Genomic DNA, 21,488 nt, shown 5'->3' with positions numbered 1-21,488 from the left:
TTGGGCCTCCCATTTATCAGTCATGGCAGGCAAATGCCGCAGGGAAGCTGTTCCTGGTAATGTTCAAGGGGGTGTGGATCATGGACGTCAGAGGATTCCGATAGGGCATTAGCTTTCTCACCTCTAGAAGAGGGAGAAATTGCGTATGATTGACAGCCGCTTTGGACTGTGCTCAGATTTTTTCTTTTTTCACAGGGATGTCTTGCTGAGAATGTTGGCTCAGATTCTAAACACGCTCGGCGTGACCAGAGTCTGTTGGCTCAGACCCTGAATACACTTATTGGGGTCAGAGGTAAATTTGAAGTCAAATGTCCTGTTTCTTTTCCCTCCGTATCTAATTCAAGAGATATTGGATTTAAAGAAGGTAAACTCTGAGGTCCAACTCTGAGGTCTGTCTTAGAGGCAGTACGCAAGGGATACTTCTTGGCACCTCTCGCCTTGATAGAGGTGTATCTGCACATAGCCATCAGGCTGGAGTATCAGAGATTCCAGAGTTCATGGTCGTAAGGGAACATTTTTGGTTTCGAGCCCTTCCCTTCGGCTGGCGATGGCTCCATGTTCATCAAGGTGATGGTGGTGAGGGTGGCCGCATTGAAAAGGAGGGTGTGTTGGTGTATCTGTATCTGGATGACTGGCTCATTCATGTGTAATCAGATGAACTCTGTTGACAATCAGTAAAAAAGGTACCGATAGCTTGAAGTCTCTAAGATGGTTGGTGAACCTAGCAACGAGCCATTTAGTTCTCTTACAAATTCTGGAGTATCTGGGAGCTCAGTTCAACACAGTAGCAGAGAGATTGTTTCTCACTGAGAGAGACTGGTGAAATTGCTGAGTCAGATTAGGCTTCTACTAGAGCTTTCGGTGCCCAGGGTCTGGGACTATTTACAGGTCCTGAGTTCTATGGCATCAACACTGGAATTAATGCATTGGGCGTTTGCACATATGTGGCTTCCGCAGGGGGCTGTTCTCTCCCGCTGGAGTCTGTTATTAGAAGAGTTTCATCTTCCTCTTCTATTAGAGAAAGAAGCCAGGGACAGACTTTTGTGGTGCTTACTCACACCAATCTTGAGCGTGGTGTGGAACTGGAGATTCCAAATTGGATAATAGTCACCACCGATGCAGGCCTCTCCAGAAGGAGGGCAACGTGACAAGATCAGTCGGCACAAGGCCAGTGTTTGAAACAGGAGGCCTCATGGCCTATCAATCGGTTTCAGATGAGAACGGTGCATTTTGCATTGCTTGCCTGTCTGCCAAGGTTACGTGACCATCCACTGCAGATCCTATTGGACAATGCGGCAGCAGTGGACTACATCAACATGAAGGCAGAATCTAGAATCAGGCAGTGACTCGAGAGGCCCCAGAGTTAATACTCTGGGAAGAGCAGCACTTGGAGTGTCTCACATTGCTGGAGTTAACAACATTCACTTGGATTATATCAGTTGGATAAAGTTAGACCCAGGAAATGGGAGCTGACAGAAGCAGCAATGTCTCTCATTCACGGAAAATGGGGGTACCTGACCAAAGAGAACACCAAGGTGTCACAGTTTTACAGCCCCCAAACAGAACACGGTAGAAAGGAATTGGAGCTCTGGTGCTGCCATGGACTCGAGGGATTCTTCTTTGTCTTCCCTCCCATGGCCTCTGGTGGATAAGGGATTTTTGGCGGATAGATCAACATGGCCATAGATGGGCCCCTGAGGTCTGGACATTGGTCGACTGTTTTCCATGAGAGCCCAATAATTTTGGGTCAGGTGGCTCACTTCTGTTGCGTGGCTTCGCTTCTGAGAGGAGACATCTGAGATGGAGGGGATATTCCGAAGTGGTTATTTCCAACTTATTGCAGGCTCGGCGATCTTCTATATCCTTGACATATGTATGAATTTGGAGGATCTTCAAGTCCTAGTCTTCTGTTGATGAAGTGCAGCCTCAGTTGGTTCAGGCTTTGGTGTTGCATATTTGGGCTTTTCTACAGAAAGGTTCTGGTCAAGGGACTGGCCTATAACTCTCTGAGAGTCTAAGTAGTGACACTAGGTTGTCTCCGGGATAAGGTGCAAGAGTATCCTCTGTCCTCACATCCGGATGTTATACGGTTCCTTCAGGGAGCTAAGAACTTGTGTCCTCAGGTGGTACTTTATATATAGTGCGAGTTATTGGAGATTTTCAATGCGGATTGCTTATGTTAAATTTGGGAAACGAGTTTTTCATTGTCTTTTTGGGCAACTTCACCTTCTTCCGACTCATTGGAGGGGAGTGAGTTTGCTTAGAAATTTATGGTTGTTACTGTCATCTTGGCTTGGGTACAGGTCAATACTGAGGGACTGCAGGTGGCACACTGGGTTATGTACACTGTCAGTGAAACTTTCTCTATCTCCAACTGCTGGCAGGGAGGCAAAACCCAGGAGTCTGGACTGATCTGTGGTACTACAGGAACGAAAATTAGCAGATAAGAACCAATTTCCTATTGGTCTTCCACTCCCAGCACCAGCCAGGCAGGGGATACTGTGGAGGCAGCATTCACAGCCCCTCAGGGATGGGGTGGAGTGGAAATAATGGTCATCAATGAAAGCAGCGCCTGGTGGCTAGAGATGTAGAGATGATAGTGTATGACCTCCGGCCTCAGGAACAATGAGCAGACTACAGTGGGAGAGAGGGTCTTTTAAAACCCTGAGATATTTGTGAATGAAGGCTGATGACACCAGACTCCCAGCACTAGTTCCGACTGAGCTAGAACTGGGTCCAAAAATAAAATCTTAGCTGATAACCCTTAACCACTCCTCAGACTTCTTTAGGTGACTTCTTATGTTGTCTACCCCTATTCACTGGGAGTGTCCACTCTATTGTAGATCTTAGTGCGATCTTCGAAAAACAAACGTTTCCTATTGGGGATTTCACAGTATCATCTGTACACCCATTTCTACGTGACAGTAGTTTTGTGTCTTCAGAGGTTACAAATGTTTGAACCGGGGGGTGGGGGGCAGGAGGATCAGTCATGAATTTTGTCCATTTTTTTCTATTATTTTTCTAGGGTCCAGACAAAGCTCGCTCACAGCTTCTCATTTTGGACCGTGGGTTTGATCCAAGCTCTCCAGTGCTGCATGAACTTACTTTCCAGGCCATGAGCTATGATTTGCTGCCTGTTGAAAATGATGTGTACAAGTGAGTTGCAGGATGACGTGCCACAGGGCATCATAACAGGATTTGACATGTCATGAGACGTATGTATTAGGGAGCCTTTAAAATGACTTAATGTAACACAGGGCAGAAAGATTAGAGTGTTTCTAGGAATACTGTATTAGATGTAGGGTTAGTAATTTTCTATTACATCCAAAAAACTCCGATAAAACACACCCAATGGGAAAATTGAGTTTTTTGCTTTTAAGTAACCCCTCCAAAAATAAACCTACCGTGTGGATTTCGATGAGGTCATCCGGCCACTGCAAGTCAAGAAGAGGCACAAGAGCAGCAACCAGCTGACTTCATCGGAGCAGGCTGGTGAGGATCCAAAGCCCTGTCAGCCCAAGAAAAAATGTGATGCCGATGAAGGAGCGGGCCGCCGAGGAGCCCAAACTCCGCCGCTCCAAAAAAAGAAAGAGGCACGGAGGGAGGAGCAGGCTGGTGAAGAGCCCAAGGCCTGCCAACTCAAGAAAGAAAGAGGTGCTGTGGGATGAAAGGGCAGATGGGAGTGGAAGTAAGTTGAGTGGGGAGGTGACGGGGAGTTGGAGGAATGGTTGAAGAGGGTGAAGGGGAAGTTTGAGTGCAGTGGGGATGGACCATCCTCAGCCACACACACCAGCTGTCTCCTAGCCACACACACCCTTACCCCATGCCATCCCTGAGCAGCACACACATCTACCTCACCCCACTGCCACCTCCAAGCCACAAATATCATCTCTACCCCTAATCCATAGCCAATCCCCAGCCACACACTTACCCCTACCCAGCCACATATAACCCCCACATACTGCCACTGCCCCAGTCACAAACAACCACCCCACACCCCACCCACTCTCACTACCCCCCCCCCCCCTTCCAATATATAATCCTCTCTTCTCCACCCTCACCCTTGTTTTGTTAAAATTTATGGTAGGCTTTTGTAGGATTCCTTTTTTTTAATAAAGTGAATCAACCTAACAATGCCCCAGAGGTATTGCTTGTTACACAAAAACACAGATAAACACCTAACTGTCTGAAAAATAAGCACCTAAATTTGCAATTTATAAACCCTTGGGATGAGAACCCCTAGTTTTATGATGCAGGGCATGGAGTTGAGAACATTTCCACATATTTTTGTGGTGACCTCCATGAGTTGACTCCTTTTTTTCTGGGTTGAAATGTAAAAACCATTTGGGTGGGGGAGAACCTGGCCTCATCATGTTCTGACATTAAAATATGGGTTAAATAGTTATCATGGAGTACCACGAAATGACCACTGGATGGCATTTTAAGGGAATGAGTCAAGATGTACATTTGTTTACTTAATGCTCTGGCATTCTCTTATTGGTGGATTGTAGAGATCAGGCAATATAGAGGGGGAAAGTTTTGGTGGAGTTTTTTCCCTTTCCTTCCCTGCCCTCTCCTGTATAGGATGGGAATTAGGGACCTCCAGCTATGTAATCGCCTGGGGGATTCTGCCTGTGGGGAGTGGGACCCTGCAGGGGCTCAGAGAAGGCATGGGGTGGAGTCCTTCCTCCTTCATGGTTAGACTGGAGCAGAGGAGTCCCGGAGTGGCAAGGAGTGGGTTCTTTCCTCCCAAAAGGAGAAGTACAGGAGAGGGTGAGTTAACCCACTGAGGAACTGTCTTAGTGTGTTCTTGATGTGTGGGGTCCGGGGAATCTAGCACAGACGGAAAGGCAAAGTTTCCTCCACCCTTACCGTTGTGGTGAGTCGAACTGAGGTATTGCCCCAATATCTCTTTGCTAGTGCTGTGTTCGGAGAAACCAGCACCGAAGAATAGTAATGTGGAGATTTATAGAAAGAGGTCCAGGACCAATGTGAGGTATGAATAGTGGCCTGGAAAAAGTGATGGTGTACCAAAATACCATGGCTTTTTAGAATTACGTATTTGGTAGCCATTGGATGAGAATTTTGTTATGGGTATGCCTGAAGGAAAAAACCAGCCCTGCCATAAGGCTGAAGGAGAGAAAAGACAATGGAGAGGATAAATAGATTGACACTCTTATCGTCAGCAGGAATTGTAATATTCACCGTATGGAAGCCCATGATTTTCTGACTTGTTCAGTATGTCATGAAACACCTTCTCAGCCATGTAAATAGTTCTTGGCTGGCTGGATAGTCCAGAAAATAAAGTTGCAGTTTGCTGTTTGGAATTTGATATAATGTGTCAGTGTCCATTGCGGAGCCAGCCTGATCTGATGGACGTAGTCAGAGATCATGGAGGGCAAAAGAGCCAAGGAGGGTTTTGGTAAGAGCCTGCTGTCCCCATCAGGTCAACTCCATCATGTGAAAAACCCACGCAAGAGATGGAAGGGATGACTCAGAAGCAACAGGGAATTCGCCCCGATTATTTTATGTACCCCATCAGGGGGTTACATTTTTAACCTTGATCATAGAGCCCAAGACTTAATGGCCCCCTTCAAAGCTGTAAGGACAGATGTACTAAGGGATTTTTCCCATTTTGTGCTTACAAGAAGACTGCTTAGTTCACCTGGGCCCTTTAAGCCTTCAGACTTCAAGAATATGCCACTTGTTGGTTTTTGATGATCTGATGCTATTCTAAAAGACTTGAAATGGAAATGTGATAGATACATGGGACAAAGCTGGAAAAGATGGCAGTAGGACGGTAAGAGGGGATGCTTGAGGGCAAAAAGATGGAAGTAGAACAAGCAAGAAAAAAGAGAACCTGCAAAAGCTGGCCCACACGAAAATATCAAAGCATCAAATAAGGATACATGGCGGACAGCTAGGATTATAACTGTAGAGAAATGATCTCTCGATTAGGAAGGCAGCCTTCCTAATTCATTTGGAGATTTTGATGTGAAAGAAGAGCCTTACCTGAATCAGATAAGTCCCCCTGATGCAGGAGATCCGAAACGCCAGCTGACGTCGGGATTTTGTATCTCTTACATCAGGCCAATTTCTCTGAATTTTATGTACACTTGAAAATACTTAAAAACATGATTTCTCATTACTTTTACTTTGTTGTTTCTACATTCTTTCTGGGTGAATGATTGAAAGGTCCGGGCTACCGCCTTATAGGTGGTTTTCCACCAGCTCCCAGCTTGCTGACACCCTTCATTGTTAAATTACTCATTTCCCTACAGTTATATTCATAGCTGTCCGCCTTGTATTGCATATTTTTTTGTTGGTCCTTATTTGACGCTTTAGTAGAAAAGGCAAGGCAGTGGTGTGAAGTATCAAGACAGAAGAAATAATATGGTGGCAGGGATCAAGGAAGTGAGAGGAGTGGAATGAAGAGGATACTGGTGAAAAGGGTGGAGCAATGGTGGAAGATGGTGGTGCGAGAGACAAAAATGGGAGAAGGCCAATGGTAGGAAGAATGGAAGCAGAGAAGTAGGATGGTCGTAAAAAGGATGCAAATGACAAGAGTGAAATGTTTTTGATTTTGAGCATTCTATCTAGGTATGAAACGAGTGGCATCGGAGAGCAGAGGGTAAAGGAAGTTCTGCTGGATGAAGATGACGACCTCTGGGTGACCTTACGCCATAAGCACATTGCAGAAGTGTCTCAGTATGTATTCCTATCGCTTCTTAGGAGTTGAGTGTCTCAGGTCGTAATACAGAAGTCCATCCGGACCTCCTGAGCAGTTTGTCGCACCCTGTTTTATACAGAGAACCTTTCAAAGATTGTATATAACACGTCTCTAATACCACTGAGTTATCAAGGACCAAAGTGTCGCCAGCTTCTTTCCATGTACTTTTCCTGTAGGGACGGCCATGCTACTGACATTCCTTCCTTCAGTTCCAGAAACAAATCAATTTATTTCCTTCTCTCTGTCCTTTGTGTGCAATACAAGCTTATCTAGTATGTGTTAGAAGGAGAGTGGCTGAGTTCATCAGAGCTGTAGCTGTAAGAAAAAGTACATTTGATATGAAAATCTAGATGGGGTGTGCTGAACAAATCCAGTCTCCCTTCTGAAGAGATCAGAAACTCTGGGCTTCGTGGCACTAGAGAAACAGAAACAGTGGAAAGGTGCTACAGAACTAAGTCACTCTTTACAGCAGGGGTAGGCAACTCTGGTCTTGAAGTGCCACAAACAAGTCTGGTTTTCAGGATATCTTCACAGCCCAGATGATATGGGTAGGATGGCATACCTACCTTCCCACTCCATGCCAATGGCAGAGAACCTTCTGTGCCCGACCATCACAGCTTCATTACCTAGGTCCTGGAATTCTGCATCTAGGTGTCTCAGGTAGATCCCGGTTCAGGGACTGAAAGTCCCAGTAATCCTCCTTAATTCAATAAGCAGAGCCATGGATAACTCTTTTCATTAAAAAATAAAACTTTCTTTCCTTTATTCAGGGAGGTGACTCGTTCACTGAAGGATTTTTCGTCCAGCAAGAGGATGAACACAGGCGATAAGGTGATCCAACATTTCTTAAGGTGTTGATTGTGAGATAGGATCTCCCAGCTCAAAATCAGAGGCTGACAAGAAGCTCTTCAGTTTCCATGTAATCTTTATTCCTGCATTTCAACCAGTTGGAGGGCTAGGTTCTTCCTGCTATACACCCTCACGTAGTCCCTATCCATATCGACTCCGTTCTATGTTATGGAGCTTCAGGAGTTCTTTATGAGCCTGAACAACCCTAGGCCATCTAATCCTTTTATCAGGGACTGAACAGCACTGAAAGTACCAGAATGTATTTGAAACAGAGCAAGAAAAACAAGTGCACCTGCTAGCCATTACAAAAAAATTGGTCAAGCACATTTCAGGTGGTCTGATATAGTTGAGTCTTGGACTCTTAACCATCACTGATAGTATCATCATGGATAATGGCAGAAAACCATCTAGTCCATCCAGTCTGCCCAGTTATTCTATCCATACTGCTAAGGATACAACCCAGCTGCTGGCCACAAACTGCGACCACCTGCAATTTTTCTCTTATCCAGGATAGGCTTAGTTCCCCACTTAGTTCCCTCCAGCACCCATGTTTCTCAAGCTTTGTAATAATCTAAATAGCCACCAATAATAATGAGCAATATATGTGTTCACTCATGGCCTTGCTAAGTGGATAACCGTGGTGACATGACCATTGTCAGAAGAATAGGTGTGGAACACTTACACAGAACTCTCACACCTTCAGGGAAAACCTATTCCTGATATTAGCATTTTTAGAGTTCATATAGTGCTCTTTTGGACATTTTTATTGAACTTTTCCAACATATTAAAAATAAAGGTAGCTTTAGCATCCCTAGTAGAACTTAATGTATATATTTAATTTACACTGGAGTTCACGTGTATTAATCTAATATACTACAGCAAGTTGCATTGTCTTGTATGGATACTTTTGTAGAATACGCATGAATTTTTTAAACATGACTTCGGTGCAGCCAATGAGTTCACGGAAATTTGTGGAAATTTGTTTTCTAGCAGAAATGATTTGAATATACAGTTTAAATAAGATTTGTAAGTGGTAACCAACTGGCATTAGTGAACTGTAACAGAAAATAAACTAACATTTTAAGGAACTGCAATTCCAGTTACCCAGAATTTCTGCAGATGCAAATAAGTACAAATGTCCTTTCACTCTTGTTCAGTGAATTATTGAGATTTTTGGACAATTGTTAGATTTAGATTGTGTAAAATATTCTTGGGATGCATAATTGTGTAGTCTGGGTTATCCATTTTAGACCAGTTGTGGCTTGCAATATAGGACTTAAAAATTTGCTGACTTCCCTTTTTATAAAATTTAGTTATTTGTGCCAGTGAAGTTATTTATCACTATCTCTCTTTTTGAGTGTGTTCTAATATTATCAGACATTTTCTCCTTTTTTTAATTGAATGTTTTATCAAATGCAACATTCCCATGGATTCCAACATTTAAGCATTAATCAACTTCACTCATTTTCCAAATGGATAAACCCTTGACAGTTCTAATATGTTGTCAAAAATAAACTATATGACTTAACAAACAAGGCCAGCACTGAGTTTTCCTCTGCAGTGATGAATTAAATGGTTGATTCTTGATTGAACATCATGTTCATTTAGAAGAGATAAGGGGTTTCACTATGTTATGGATGTGAACCCTTGGTCCAAGATGAGGTTGATGCTACCTGCAGAGAGGAGCCCTGAAGGTCCTCATTGTCGGCAGGAGGAACTGATCGGTGCAGAGACCCAACAGGACCTTCACCAATACCAGCCCTAGTTCCCCGCAGGTTGAGCCCTTTGGTGCCGGGGCTGGCTGGACTTAGGTGCAGGTCTCCAATGAGGAGGAATCCTACAGTGAACGGCAAGCAAAGTCAAACCGTTCCAGGGGTCAAGGCAGCTGCGATCAAGCGAAGTCCAAGAGACGTGCCAGGAGTTGGCAGGTGAAGATCAAGCGAAGTTCAGGAGTAGTACCAGGGGTCAAGACAGGCAGCGATCAAGCGAAGTCCAAGAGACATACCAAGGGTCAAGACCAAAGAAGCAGTCCAGGAGGAAGTCAAGACAAAATCTGGGAGACAGGAACACGGAGTCAGGAACAAGCAACCAGCTACTCCTAGGAATTCAATCTGTTGCTGAGGAGTCTACTGCAGGTCTGACCAGGCCTTAAATAGGAGGGCCTGGGTGACATCATCAGAGGGCGCCATGGGAAGTTTCCTGCTGTGGGCTCTTTAAATTGGCACGCCTAGGAATGTTCACACAGCTGAGCAGTGTTCCTGGTGCGGCGTGGCCCTTTGTGCACAGTAGCCTGCTGCATCTGACGCCGGGAGAGCGTTGCAGCATCGGCAGTCTCCACGCTGCTCGGGAATCCCAGGTAAGCGCAGCCGACTGTGGGGTAGACCCGATGTAGAGTGGTGCCAGTCTCATAGAGGGTACTCTTAGCCTGATATAGTGAGTATGTAAACAAACCCTGTCCCAATCTTGAACTTTGGGGCAGTTTGTCAGTGGGTGTCTGACGTCTCCTTTGCTTTCGAGGCAGCTCTCTAGATCATCGCCTCTGTTCGAACCCACAACTTCTGAAGTTCCTGTGCTGTTAATTGGGGTTCTGGGGACGCGACAGACAGCGGAATCGGAAATGGAGGGGCCGGCTGCCACCCATATACTATAAAAAATGGAGATGATCCGGTGGCGGCATTCACGTGAGAAAATTCCCACCACGGGAGAAGAGTAGTCCAGTTGTCCTGGTGTTCATTGATGAATGACCTGAGGAAGGTTTTTAGAGTGCGGTTGGTCCATTCCACCTGACCTTTGGCTTGAGGGTGGTATGCTGTGGTAAAATCCAATGTAATATTGAACTTACGGCATAAGGAATGCCAGTATTTGGCAGTAAATTGAGTGCCTCGATCCATGCAAGCGGAAGACATGGATGATAAACAACCTTGCCAATTTGGGTGTAGATGGTAGGCCAGGAAGGGCAACGAAGTGGGCCATTTTAAGGAAACAGTCAATTACGGCCCAGATAATACGGCAGAGAGGGGGAGGTCCACCACAAAGTCAGTGGACAAATGGGTCCAATGGTTCCTTGGGGGCTGGCAATTACTGTAACAGCTCCCAAGGTCCCACCAAAGGTTTTTCCTGGGTGCAGGTCAGACAAGAGTCCCCATAGGCCTTGAATTCCTTTTGCATCTAGGGCCACCAGTAATACTGCTGGAGGAGTGAGAGAGTCTGGGCCAGACCAGGATGGCCAGCGACACGGGAATCATGGGACCATTCCAAAACCTTTTGACAGAGTCTGTATGGAACAACCGTCTTTCCTGGAGGGACGGTCATGAAGGTAGCCAGGAGGATTTACCCTGGATCAATGATGTGCCTAGGAGGGTTAGGTGTGTCTTCTACCTCGAAGGACTGGGATAGGGCGTGTTCTTGTTTGCCAGCCTATATCTCACCTCAAAGTCGAAGTGGGTGAAAAACAAGGACCACCGGGCTTGGTGGGCATTCAAACGTTGAGTATGGCGGAGCTGTTCTAAGTTTTATGGTCAGTGTAATCTGCAATGCGATGTGCTCCTTCCAACCATTGTCACCATTCTTTATGGCAAATAATTCCTTGTCCCTGATGTCGTAGTTCCATTTGGTAGGTAAAAATTTTTAAGAGAAGAAGCAAGGAGAAAGGACCCCTGTATCTGAGTGTTGACTGAATATGGCCCTTATTCCCACGGAAGAAGCGTCCACCTCAAGAATAAAAGGACGTGTGGGATCAGGATGACAGAGGCAGGGTTCTCGAAGAAAGGCTTGTTTCAGTTTGAGGAAGGCATTGACTGTCTCTGGGGGCCAGTCCTTGGTATTTGCCCCTTTCTTGGTGAGTACCATGAGAGGTGCGGCAATCTGGGAGTAATTGGGAATAAAGTGTCAATAGAAATTTGCAAATCCCAAACACCTTTGCAGGGGACGAAGGCAGGTGGGCTGTGGCTAGTTCTGAATACAGTCTACCTTTTCAGAGTCCAGGCGAAAGCTGTGGCTGAAGATTATGTATCCTAAGAAGGGTAGACTCTCCTTTTCAAAGGAATCTCGAGTTTGACCTACAATTTGCTAGAGCATAGGCATTGAAGAGCTTGCCTGACATCCCGGCGATGAGAAGAAAGATCTTTGGAAAAAATGAGAATATTGTCAAGGTAGACTACAATGCACACATACAAGAGATCTCTGAAAATCTCAATCACTGTGTTTTGAAATATCCTGGGGGTGTTGCATAGACCAAAGGGCGTTACCAGGTATTCAAAATGGCCATCCCATGTGTTGAATGCCATTTTCCATTCGTCACCTGGCTTAATGTGGATAAGGTTGCACGCACCTCGGAGGTCAAGTTTTGTAAATATCCTGGCTCCTTGAAGGTGATCGAGAAGTTTGGAAATAAAGGGTAAGGGGTAACGATCCTTCTTCATTATTGTATTTAGTAGGGGTGTGCATTTGTTTGCAACGTATTGGCAATCCGCAACGAATATGCCATATTCGTTGTATTCGTGGGGGTCACGAAACGTATGGCGAACCCCCACAAATACAACGTTTCACTAACGAATAAATCCCTACCCTCCTGACCCCCCCAAGACTTGCCAAAAGTCCCTGGTGGTACAGCGGGGGTCTTGGAGCAATCTCCTGCACTCGGGCCGTCGGCTGCCTGTATTCAAAATGGCGCCGATAACCTTTGCCCTTACTATGTCACAGGGGCTATCGGTGCAGTTGGTCGGTCCTTGTCAAATGGTAGGAACACAAGATGGCGCCGGCCGTCCATTGTTCCTACCATGTGACAGGAGCGCCAATTTGAATACCGGCAGCCGACGGCCCGAGTGCAGGAGATCGCTCCAGGACCCCCGCTGGATCACCAGGGACTTTTGGCAAGTCTTGGGGGGGTCAGGAGGGTGGGGGGTTGTAGTTAATTAAATGTAAAGGGTTGGGATGGGGTTTTATTTGGGAAACGAATGCATATGTAACTAATGAACGGATCGGGGTCCCCCGAGAACGGATGCAACGGATTTGGGTCTCGACGAATATGAATACCGAATGGGACGAATCCATCCCTGCTGCACATCCCTAGTATTTAGACCCCTGTAGTCTATGCACAGTCATAATGTACCATCTTTCTTTCACACAAAGAAGAATCCTGCCACAGCCGGGGACTTGGATGGTTGAATGAACCCCCTCTCGAGATTTTCCTGGATGTACTGAGAGATAGCCTTAGTTTCTGGTAGAGATGGGGGGTATACCCATCCCCGAGGTGGGGTAGAGCCTGGAAAAAGATTGATGGCGCAATCAAAGGATCAATCTTCCAGTAAGGTCTCTGTTTTCTTCTTAGAAAATACATCCTCAAAAATCAGTGTACTGCAGTGGCAATCGCATGGAGATCAATGCTAGCAGAACATGAGATAAAGGCCAAACTTGACAGAGGCAAGAGGTATGGCATTGAGGACCCCACTTTGCTAGTTGCAGGATTCCCCAGTTGAAAGTGGGGAACGAAGCTGCATCCAGGGCAATCTCAAAGATGAACAATGTTATCTCCTCTAAATGTAGGGCTCCAGTGTGGAGGCATAATGGGGTGGTCGATTGAAGTGATCCTGCCCGGGAGGGGCTCCCCATCAAATACATGATCTTCCGAAGTGATCTCCACAGGAAGAGTAAGTTGGGGAGCGGGAACAGTATAGCCTAGGGACATCTCCCCACTGGTTCCTAGGCTCATCAGTTTCCCTGTTTTACAAGGCATTTTGCCAGAAGATACCCCTTCCCTGTGCAGTAAAAAACAAAGACCCAGGGTACAGTGACACTGCTTCTTCTCTAGTGTGATGTGGCTCTGCCCAAGCTGCATGACCTCCTCCAGACGGACCGAAGCAGGCATTGATGCCAAAGCTGGCGTACGAGGATATGAGATTGACGGAGCCAATAACACCTGCCTGTGTGGTACTCGCAATTCCCAAGCCCACTGTTGAAGCCGCCAATCAATCCTTCCAGTCAGATCAATGAGAGTGTCTAGGGAGTCAGGCAGTTCTTGGGCGGCTATTTCATTTTTAATTCGGGAGGGGGGGGGGGGGCGGAAATCCTCCTGCCAATCTAGTTCCGTGGCCATAGTGCGGAACTCGATGGCATAATCCATCAGGGATCTGGAACCCTGCCGCAAGTGCAGAAGATCCGATCCGACAGTGGCTTGACATCCCGGCTCATCGAGTACCTGCTTATAGGCCTTGAAGAATTTTGTAGGTCTTGAAGTAATGTGTCTCCATACTCCCTGAGAGCGGAGGCTCAGGCTAAGGTCTTCCCATCAAGAAGAGAGAGAATGATCGTGGTTTTAATAGTGTCGCTGGAAAACTGTGCAGGCTGAAGAGAAAAGTGCATAAATCACTAATTTAAAAATCCACGGCATTGTTTAGGATCCCCCACGTACCTGGGTGGTACTGGGAGACGTACCATTGGGGAAACCACCATGGTTACAGGTGCCGCCGAAACCCCGGCACTTGTCAAGGTGGTGGTGGTGACAAGCTGGACGCTTCGCCGTTCCATTGAACTTGCCAATGCTTCCAGGAATTGTTGCTGCTGCTGGATCTTCTGAGCCAAGACTGGAATGGCTTGGAGGCCTGAGAGCTCTGCCGGATTCATTGCCTTGGCAAACTGTTACGGATGTGGACCCTTGGACTGAGACAAGGTTGACACTACCTGCAGGGAGGAGCCTTGCAGGTCCTCGTCATCGGCAGGCGGAACTGACCAATACAGAGACCCAACAGAACCTTCACCAATAGCAGCCCTTGTTCCCCTCAGGTTGAGCCCTTGGGTTCCAGGGCTGGCTGAATTTAGGCGCAGGTCTCCGACGAGGAGGAGTCCTAGGTGAACGGCAAGCAGAGTCAAAGCGTTCCAGGGGTCAAGGCAGGCAGTGATCAATCGAAGTCCAAGAGACGTACCAAGGTTCAAGGCCAAAGAAGCAGTCCAGGAGGAAGACAAGACAAAAGCCGGGAGACAGGAACATGGAATCAGGAACACGGAGTCAGGAACAAGCAACCAGCTACTCCTAGGAGTTCGACCTGTTGTGGAGGCATCTACTGCAAGACTGGCCAGGCCTTAAATAGGAGGGCCTGGGTGACATCATCAGAGGGCGCCACGGGAAGTTTCCTGCCGCGGGCCCTTTAAATTGGTGAAAGATGTGCGTGTGCCTAGGAACTTTCACACAGATGAGCGGCATGCCCGGCGCGGCCCTTTGTGCGCGGTGGCCTGCTGTGTCTGATGCCAGGAGAGCATTGCAGTATCGGCGGTCTCCCCGCTTCTGGGAATCCCAGGTAAGTGCGGCTGACCATGGAGTAGACTCATGACCAGTCGAGCGAAACACACTATTTTTATCCCTTCTCCCCTCCCATTATCATCTACATTTCACAGCAACAGTTTTTGGTGGGGTACCACACCCTTCAGAACTGGGTATGGTACCTTACCATGCACACCGGATGTGCATGCTAAGTCTCAACCGAAGGCGTTGCTGTCACATGGAAACATAGTAACACAGTAACATGGAAAATGATGGTAGATAAAGACCAAATGATCCATCCAGTCTGCCCAAGAAATGGCTTATGGTAGTAACTGCTATTCTGTGCAGGTTACCCCATGTGGAAATTTTACACCTAAAATTAAAATATAGATTACTTAATATCTTCATTTCCATTCTTTAACCTCTAGGGATCTGCAGTGTTTATCCCATGTCCTTTTGAAACACAGAGATTATCAACAGAAAAGCACCATTTGATTCATCCAGTCTGCCTACCATGCTGATACAAGTCTTACATTGCCTGTTGTACAATGGCTGGGGTTTCCCTTCCACCCTTGGGGCTGAACCTAACTCAGCTCTCCCATAGTACTTTCACCGATGCATTGGGCGCAGTGTTTGCCTGTTTTAATGTAAACCTTTTTTCAAGTCTTTGATTACACAACAGACTAAAAAGCCTGGAAAGTACAAACTTAAAATGGAATGTAACGCCAGTTACTTGTAATCCCTGTAAATGCAAATAGATGCAAAGTTTGGGCTGAAGGAACCGCTCTCAGAGGACACAGGTCCTTTGGTAAGGTGGTATCCCTCATCAAGTGCCCATTGTCAAGACCTCCGAGTGACCCCCGGAAAGAACTTCCACAATTGTGCGTACAGGCCAAAGAATCACTTTTTATCAGGGTGAAGATAACCGAACCATATGAACAGTAAACGATTATATAATTGAAGTCATAAAAACACATGCTCGGTCCTTTATATGAAGTCTGATTACAGTCTACACAAATGTATGTAGAAAAAACAATGAAAGTATAAATAATGGAAACAAAAATCACCATCTTGTCTTCCTAGACAACCATGAGAGACTTGTCCCAAATGCTGAAGAAGATGCCCCAGTACCAGAAGGAACTCAGCAAGGTACAGTGATCAGACAGAGAGAGATTAGAAAGAAGGCCTACCATTATTATTATTACTCATTTCTATATTATTTAGCAGTACAAACCGTACCATTAGTGAAAGAGTGGCAGTTCACAGGGGGGACTTGAATCTCAGGAGCTGTTTCAGATGCATCCGATCAGGGGTGATGATGAGAAAGATGAGGGAATCAGCAGGATAACTGAATGGCAAAGACATTGAGGGCCAGATATACTAAAGGGCTTTTCCCATTTGTAGGAGGATTCTCAAATGGTTCAGGCTCCTAACTTTGGGAGTTAAGGGCCTAAATTGGCCCCTTCGAAAACTAAATAGGGCTGAATTCCTAAATTAAAGGGCCTAGATTCACTTGGAACATAAAAAGAGGGCAGGCGTAGAGGCAAATTTAGGGCAGGAAAAAGGTTAGGAGCTTACCACTGATTTTCAGCATCAGACACCTAACTTACAGGGTCATTTATCTTTTCACGTTAGGGCCTTAATGCTAGCATAAAGGCCCATTTGCACACGATAACACTGTAACAGCAACGTGGGTTTTAATGCTGGAAATAACTACACCTTTTCTCTGTGTGTTGTGACCTCGTTAGTGACCAAAAAGGTTTTTATCACAGGTGTCGGGAGGGCTGGGAGGGGAGAGAGAGAGAGAGACTAATATGTAACTTTACTATTTATACCACAGTAAGAGGAGGCACTTTTAACACTGAATTGGGTAGGTTGGGGGGCAGTTTTGCGTACACAGTCAGAGGTACAAACAGCAAAGTTGACATCACTGAAGATTTTCTGTCATTTGGAGCAATGAAAGGTAAAAGAGTTGTACAAGTCTTCAGTGATGTCAACTTTGCTGTTTGTACCTCTGACTGGGTATGTAAAACTGTCCCCCCCTAACCTACCCCACCCCCAAACCCCACCCCAAGTTAAAAGTGCCCCCTCTTATAGTGTGTCTCTCTCCCCCCCCCCCTCGAATGGCATGTGCGATAAAAACCCGAGCATGGAAATTAGTCTAACCATGCCCCCCTTTTTTTTTTTATCTTGGGCGCTATTTCGCTATATTTATAGCATTTTGATAAATCTAGGCCTTAGGATCCTAAATCTAGGCAAATGAATAATAATCCTAAATTTGGGAATCCTAAGTTTTAGGACCCTAAATTTAGGTGGATTTTGAGCTGATAACTTTGGCTCCTATGTTTGGCTGAAAATAGGCACTTAACTTCGATGCCTAAATTTAGGGACTCAGCCTTTTTTGCATATCAATTTCTTTGTATTTATGGGAGAAAGGAAAGCTTAGTACATCTGTCCCTAAATATACTCTGTTGATAATGCACACAGTTTGAACTTAAAAAGCAAGAGGTGATTGATCTTCACCCGCATGAATCCATGTAGCCTTCAAGGTTAAATGGTGGTGCACAAGGTCATGCAGTAATATCTAGTAACTCGGTTCTCAAAGCAGCACACATGAAAGCAGCATTAGTGCTAAGTATATCTTGTCTCATGTAAAAACAGCATACAGAGAGGACACGTCTGAGAGTGATTTATCTGGGTAGAGTGTCCTGTTAGAAAATTACCCTCCCACATCCCAGAGCAGGGGTTAATTTCTGAGTAGTCCAAAAAAGTGAACAGGAAAGCAGAAAATGCTGCTTTTCTGAAAATCCTCCGACTTAATATTGTGGTGATATTAAGTCGGAGAACAAACCGGTTTAAAAAAAAAGTGCCAGTGGTCAGGTTAGAAAAAGGGACGCTCAATTAACGAGTGTCTATTTTCCTAAACCATGGCTGTGCACAGGTTAGGAAAACGGATGCTTCTTATAAAATGCGAGCTAGGGGAGTGAAAAGTTCTAAGACGTTCCTGGAAATATGGGGAAGTTACATACAGAATCTGCCAAAATGTATTCGAGATACACTTTGCTTGTGAGATATCTTCTAGGAGGGATTTATGAAAGATTCACTATGTTTCTTTTACTTATTTGCTGGGGGTTTTTTTCTTCTTTTATATCCAGCCGATGGAATATCTCTGTTCTTACAATTGCACTATGTTTCTAAGGTTGGGTTTTCTTTCTTTTCTTGGGGTATCATCAGGCTCTGTAGTAGTGAGGAGGCTGTCTGACTTTGTTACTATGCTTCTCACTAGGGGTGAGAGGGAGGGGAGATTAATCAGAAGGGCTGCCATGTATACAAACATTTGGATATGTTTCTTTTTCTACAATTTATTTTGTGATTTGTGATTTGTATTTGGCTTATTTAAAATATAAACACATTTATAAAAAAAAAAATTGGAGCGTCCGTTTTTCTAACCTGCTGATAGCCACCTCTTCTAGGAGCTGTCAGCGGGTTAAGACATGTTTGTCCCTAGCGCCTCCTTGGCAGTGCGACCCCTCAGGAGAGGTGGCTGGGCACACGTTAGGAAAGTGGGCGCTCAACACTGAGAGCTCGTTTTCCTCACGGCTTTGTTGTATCGGCCTGTTTGAAAATTAACTATAAGAAATGCAAGTGTTATAGTGCAGGAGTGCTCTTCAATCCTGCAGGCTGCTCATAGTTGCCCCCCCTATAATGTGTAAACTCTGTAGCCCGTGTAAGTACTAGCAGGTACCATCTGAAAGGTCCTGGCGTTAGTAATGCACTTGTATATCCTCAGTATTCGACTCACCTGCACCTGGCCGAAGACTGCATGAAGCATTACCAAGGAACAGTGGATAAACTCTGTCGGGTGGAACAGGTGCGTCTCCAGTAATGCCATTCGCACTATTGTTTTGAAATATGTTATTGATATTTGGGGAAATATTAAAACAAAGTTATGCAAATTTTTAACTTGTTGGCTGTTTTTAAATATTTATTCTTTTTCATAGTATGGGTTTACTATTATGAATGATGTTTTATATTTCTTGATTTTGTTTGAGGAATGGCAGTGAGTCTTCCTTCCATTGTTGCACTGCATAATACAGATGGGCTTGTTGCAGTTTCCAGTTTAGTTTTTGTCTGCATATTTCTATTTCTACTTCACGGTCTCTTTTTTTTTTTGTTCTGTATTTGGTGAGGGTCTGTTTGTGTTCTGCATGTGTGAGGTATTCTGCTAGCGCACAGGTGTCCAACCTGTGTCGTGTGAGCTTTATGCACTGGCTGTGGCACCACTGAGTCTCCTGGAGAGTGTGGGTGCCAAGAAGGGGTGGGAATAGAAAAGGGAGGGGCTACTGCAGACTGTAGGACTGGCAGCAAACAAGAACTTTACATAAAGTACTGGAGCGAGGAGCAGTACTGGAGTGAGTGAGCACATGAGTACAGCAGCACAACATCAGAATGTGCCTGTGTGTGTCTTTGTGTCAGAGAGAGAAAGAGAGTGGGTGTGTGTGTCTTTGTGTCTAAGAGAGTGAGTGTGTGTGTGTGTTTTGAGGTCTGAAAGAGAGAGTTAGCCTTTTTTGTGTGTGTGTGTTTATGTGTGTGTGTAGGGAGGAAATGGCTGGTGAGATCTCTCTCCTGCCTGTGAAAGGCATGGCAGCTCTCTGCCTTTGTGAATTGTTTTTATTGGCTCTCAACATGTGAAAATTTGACCACGCTGATCTTGTTGCGCCGGAGGTGGACCCTTGGGCCGAGGTGGGGTTGACGCTACCCGTAGGAGGGATCCTATGGGTCCCCACCATCGGCAGGCAGAGAGAGCTGACGGACGGAGGCCAGATGGCACTTCACCAAAAACCAGCCCTCGTTCCCCGGGTTGAGCCTTTGGGTGCCGGGGCCGGCTGGACTTAGGTGGCCTCCTTCAGTGGTCGTCGATGGGTGGATTGAGGTCAGCCCAGAGACAGCAACTAGTATAGGTATCAGTCTGTACTGGATGAGGCGGAGTCCCGGAGACCCAGGCGCCAATAGGAACACAGTCTGACAGGGGGCGCCCGAACAAGAGCAGGCCGAAGCCTAAATGAACTACGTCCAGGACAAAGGCTGAAGAGGTGTCTTTAAGCAAGCTGGGTTCAGGGCTGGCGGCAATCTGGAAGCAGTGGCAAGCAAGGCTGAAGTCTAGATGAGGAGAGAGTCAAAGGATGGTCAGACGAAGCAGGGGCTGGAGAGAGGCAACGGAGTAGTCAGGCAGTGCAGAGGTCAAACCAGGTTAGCAATCCGAAGGAGAGACGAAGGAACAGGAACACAGGAACAAGGAAACAGGAACGAAGGCAATCAGGATCAGAAACCAGGAACTGAAGAGGCAACGAGTACTCGATTAGCGAGGGGTCCTGTTGCAAAGGCAATTTGAGAGAGCGGAGCCCGGGCTTATATACCGGAGCTTAGCTGACATCATCAACCGGGGCTGCGGCCAGATTCCCCCCGCGGGCCCTATTAAAGGATTAGCTGTGCACGCGTGCACGCCTAGGGAGGGGTGCGGGGCTGGTCAGGACGGCGTCTCTCCGCCGGCCACGCAGAGAGGCCCGACGCGGAACATCAGGAACTGTAGCAGAGCCAAAGGCCCCAGGGGCAGCCCAAGGACGGAGCTGGCGGCCCACAGCCGCCAGAGACAAGGGACCAGGTGCTGGATCATTTTGAAAGAGGTGAGGGGGCCGAGCCGCGGGTCTGCTGCAGCCGGCGCGTGTAACAGATCTAAGTGGTTAACTAGGGATTACTTATACGCCTGTATTCTGGATGTGAGAATTGCCATAGGCAGAGCGGCCAAATATGATGCCTACGCTCGAGTAGTTGTTCCCAGGGGAGTGTATAGTCCGGGGAAGAAGAATACACCTGTAGAATTATTATTATTACATAAGAACATAAGAACATGCCATACTGGGTCAGACCAAGGGCCCATCAAGCCCAGCATCCTGTCTCCAACAGTGGCCAATCTAGGCCATAAGTACCTGGCAAGTACCCAAAAACTAAGTCTATTCCATGTTACCGTTGCTAGTAATAGCGGTGGTTATTATCTAAGTCAACTTAATTAATAGCAGGTAATGGACTTCTCTTCCAAGAACTTATCCAATCCTTTTTTAAACACAGCTATACTAACTGCACTAACCACATCCTCTGGCAACAAATTCCAGAGTTTAATTGTGCGTTGAGTAAAAAGAACTTTCTCCGATTAGTTTTAAATGTGCCCCATGCTAACTTCATGGAGTATATTAGTATATTAGTATTCATGTATCTGAATACTAATAAAGCTCAAAGGTGACTTGAGCATCATTTGGAAAGACAGGGTAAAAACCCAGAAATTATTATAAAAATATAATTATATTTTCAATTCTATGCATGTCAATATTTATCTGAAACCCAGGGGCGGATTGGCCTATCGGGGGATCGGGCTTCCCCCGGTGGGCTGGTCACTCCCATCACGTGATTTTTTTTTTTTTAACTTCCCGGCTAAAGACAAGAACAGGGTCTGCTGGCGCTGCGGCCCGAAGAGAAACCTGCGGGCAGGGCCAGTGGAAGCACTAGGCCTGGGCCTGGGGCGCCGCGGGCAGTGGTATCCCGAGGGGAGCCAATGCCCCCGGCACAAGGAGGCTCATGCGGCGCTGCGACAGGCAGATG

General features: G+C 46.1%; 1 protein-coding gene across 3 annotated transcripts in view; it reads left to right on the top strand.

Moving 5' to 3' along the window:
• STXBP1 (syntaxin binding protein 1) overlaps positions 1 to 21,488 on the top strand; it is a 128,803-nt gene that overhangs the window by 58,948 nt on the left and 48,367 nt on the right. For all 3 annotated transcript variants that reach the window (XM_029612836.1, XM_029612835.1, XM_029612834.1), the window contains exons 9-13: positions 3,026 to 3,156; positions 6,601 to 6,708; positions 7,501 to 7,561; positions 15,918 to 15,983; positions 18,625 to 18,705. In XM_029612836.1, the coding sequence (XP_029468696.1) occupies positions 3,026 to 3,156; positions 6,601 to 6,708; positions 7,501 to 7,561; positions 15,918 to 15,983; positions 18,625 to 18,705 (447 nt within the window). The remainder of the gene's footprint in view (positions 1 to 3,025; positions 3,157 to 6,600; positions 6,709 to 7,500; positions 7,562 to 15,917; positions 15,984 to 18,624; positions 18,706 to 21,488) is intronic.

This window comes from Rhinatrema bivittatum, chromosome 8 (genome assembly GCF_901001135.1).
Source record: "Rhinatrema bivittatum chromosome 8, aRhiBiv1.1, whole genome shotgun sequence".
In the NCBI taxonomy this organism is placed as follows: Eukaryota; Metazoa; Chordata; class Amphibia; order Gymnophiona; family Rhinatrematidae; genus Rhinatrema; species Rhinatrema bivittatum.
The sequence above is the reverse complement of the archived record's forward strand: the minus strand, read 5'-3'. Positions and strand labels throughout refer to the sequence as shown.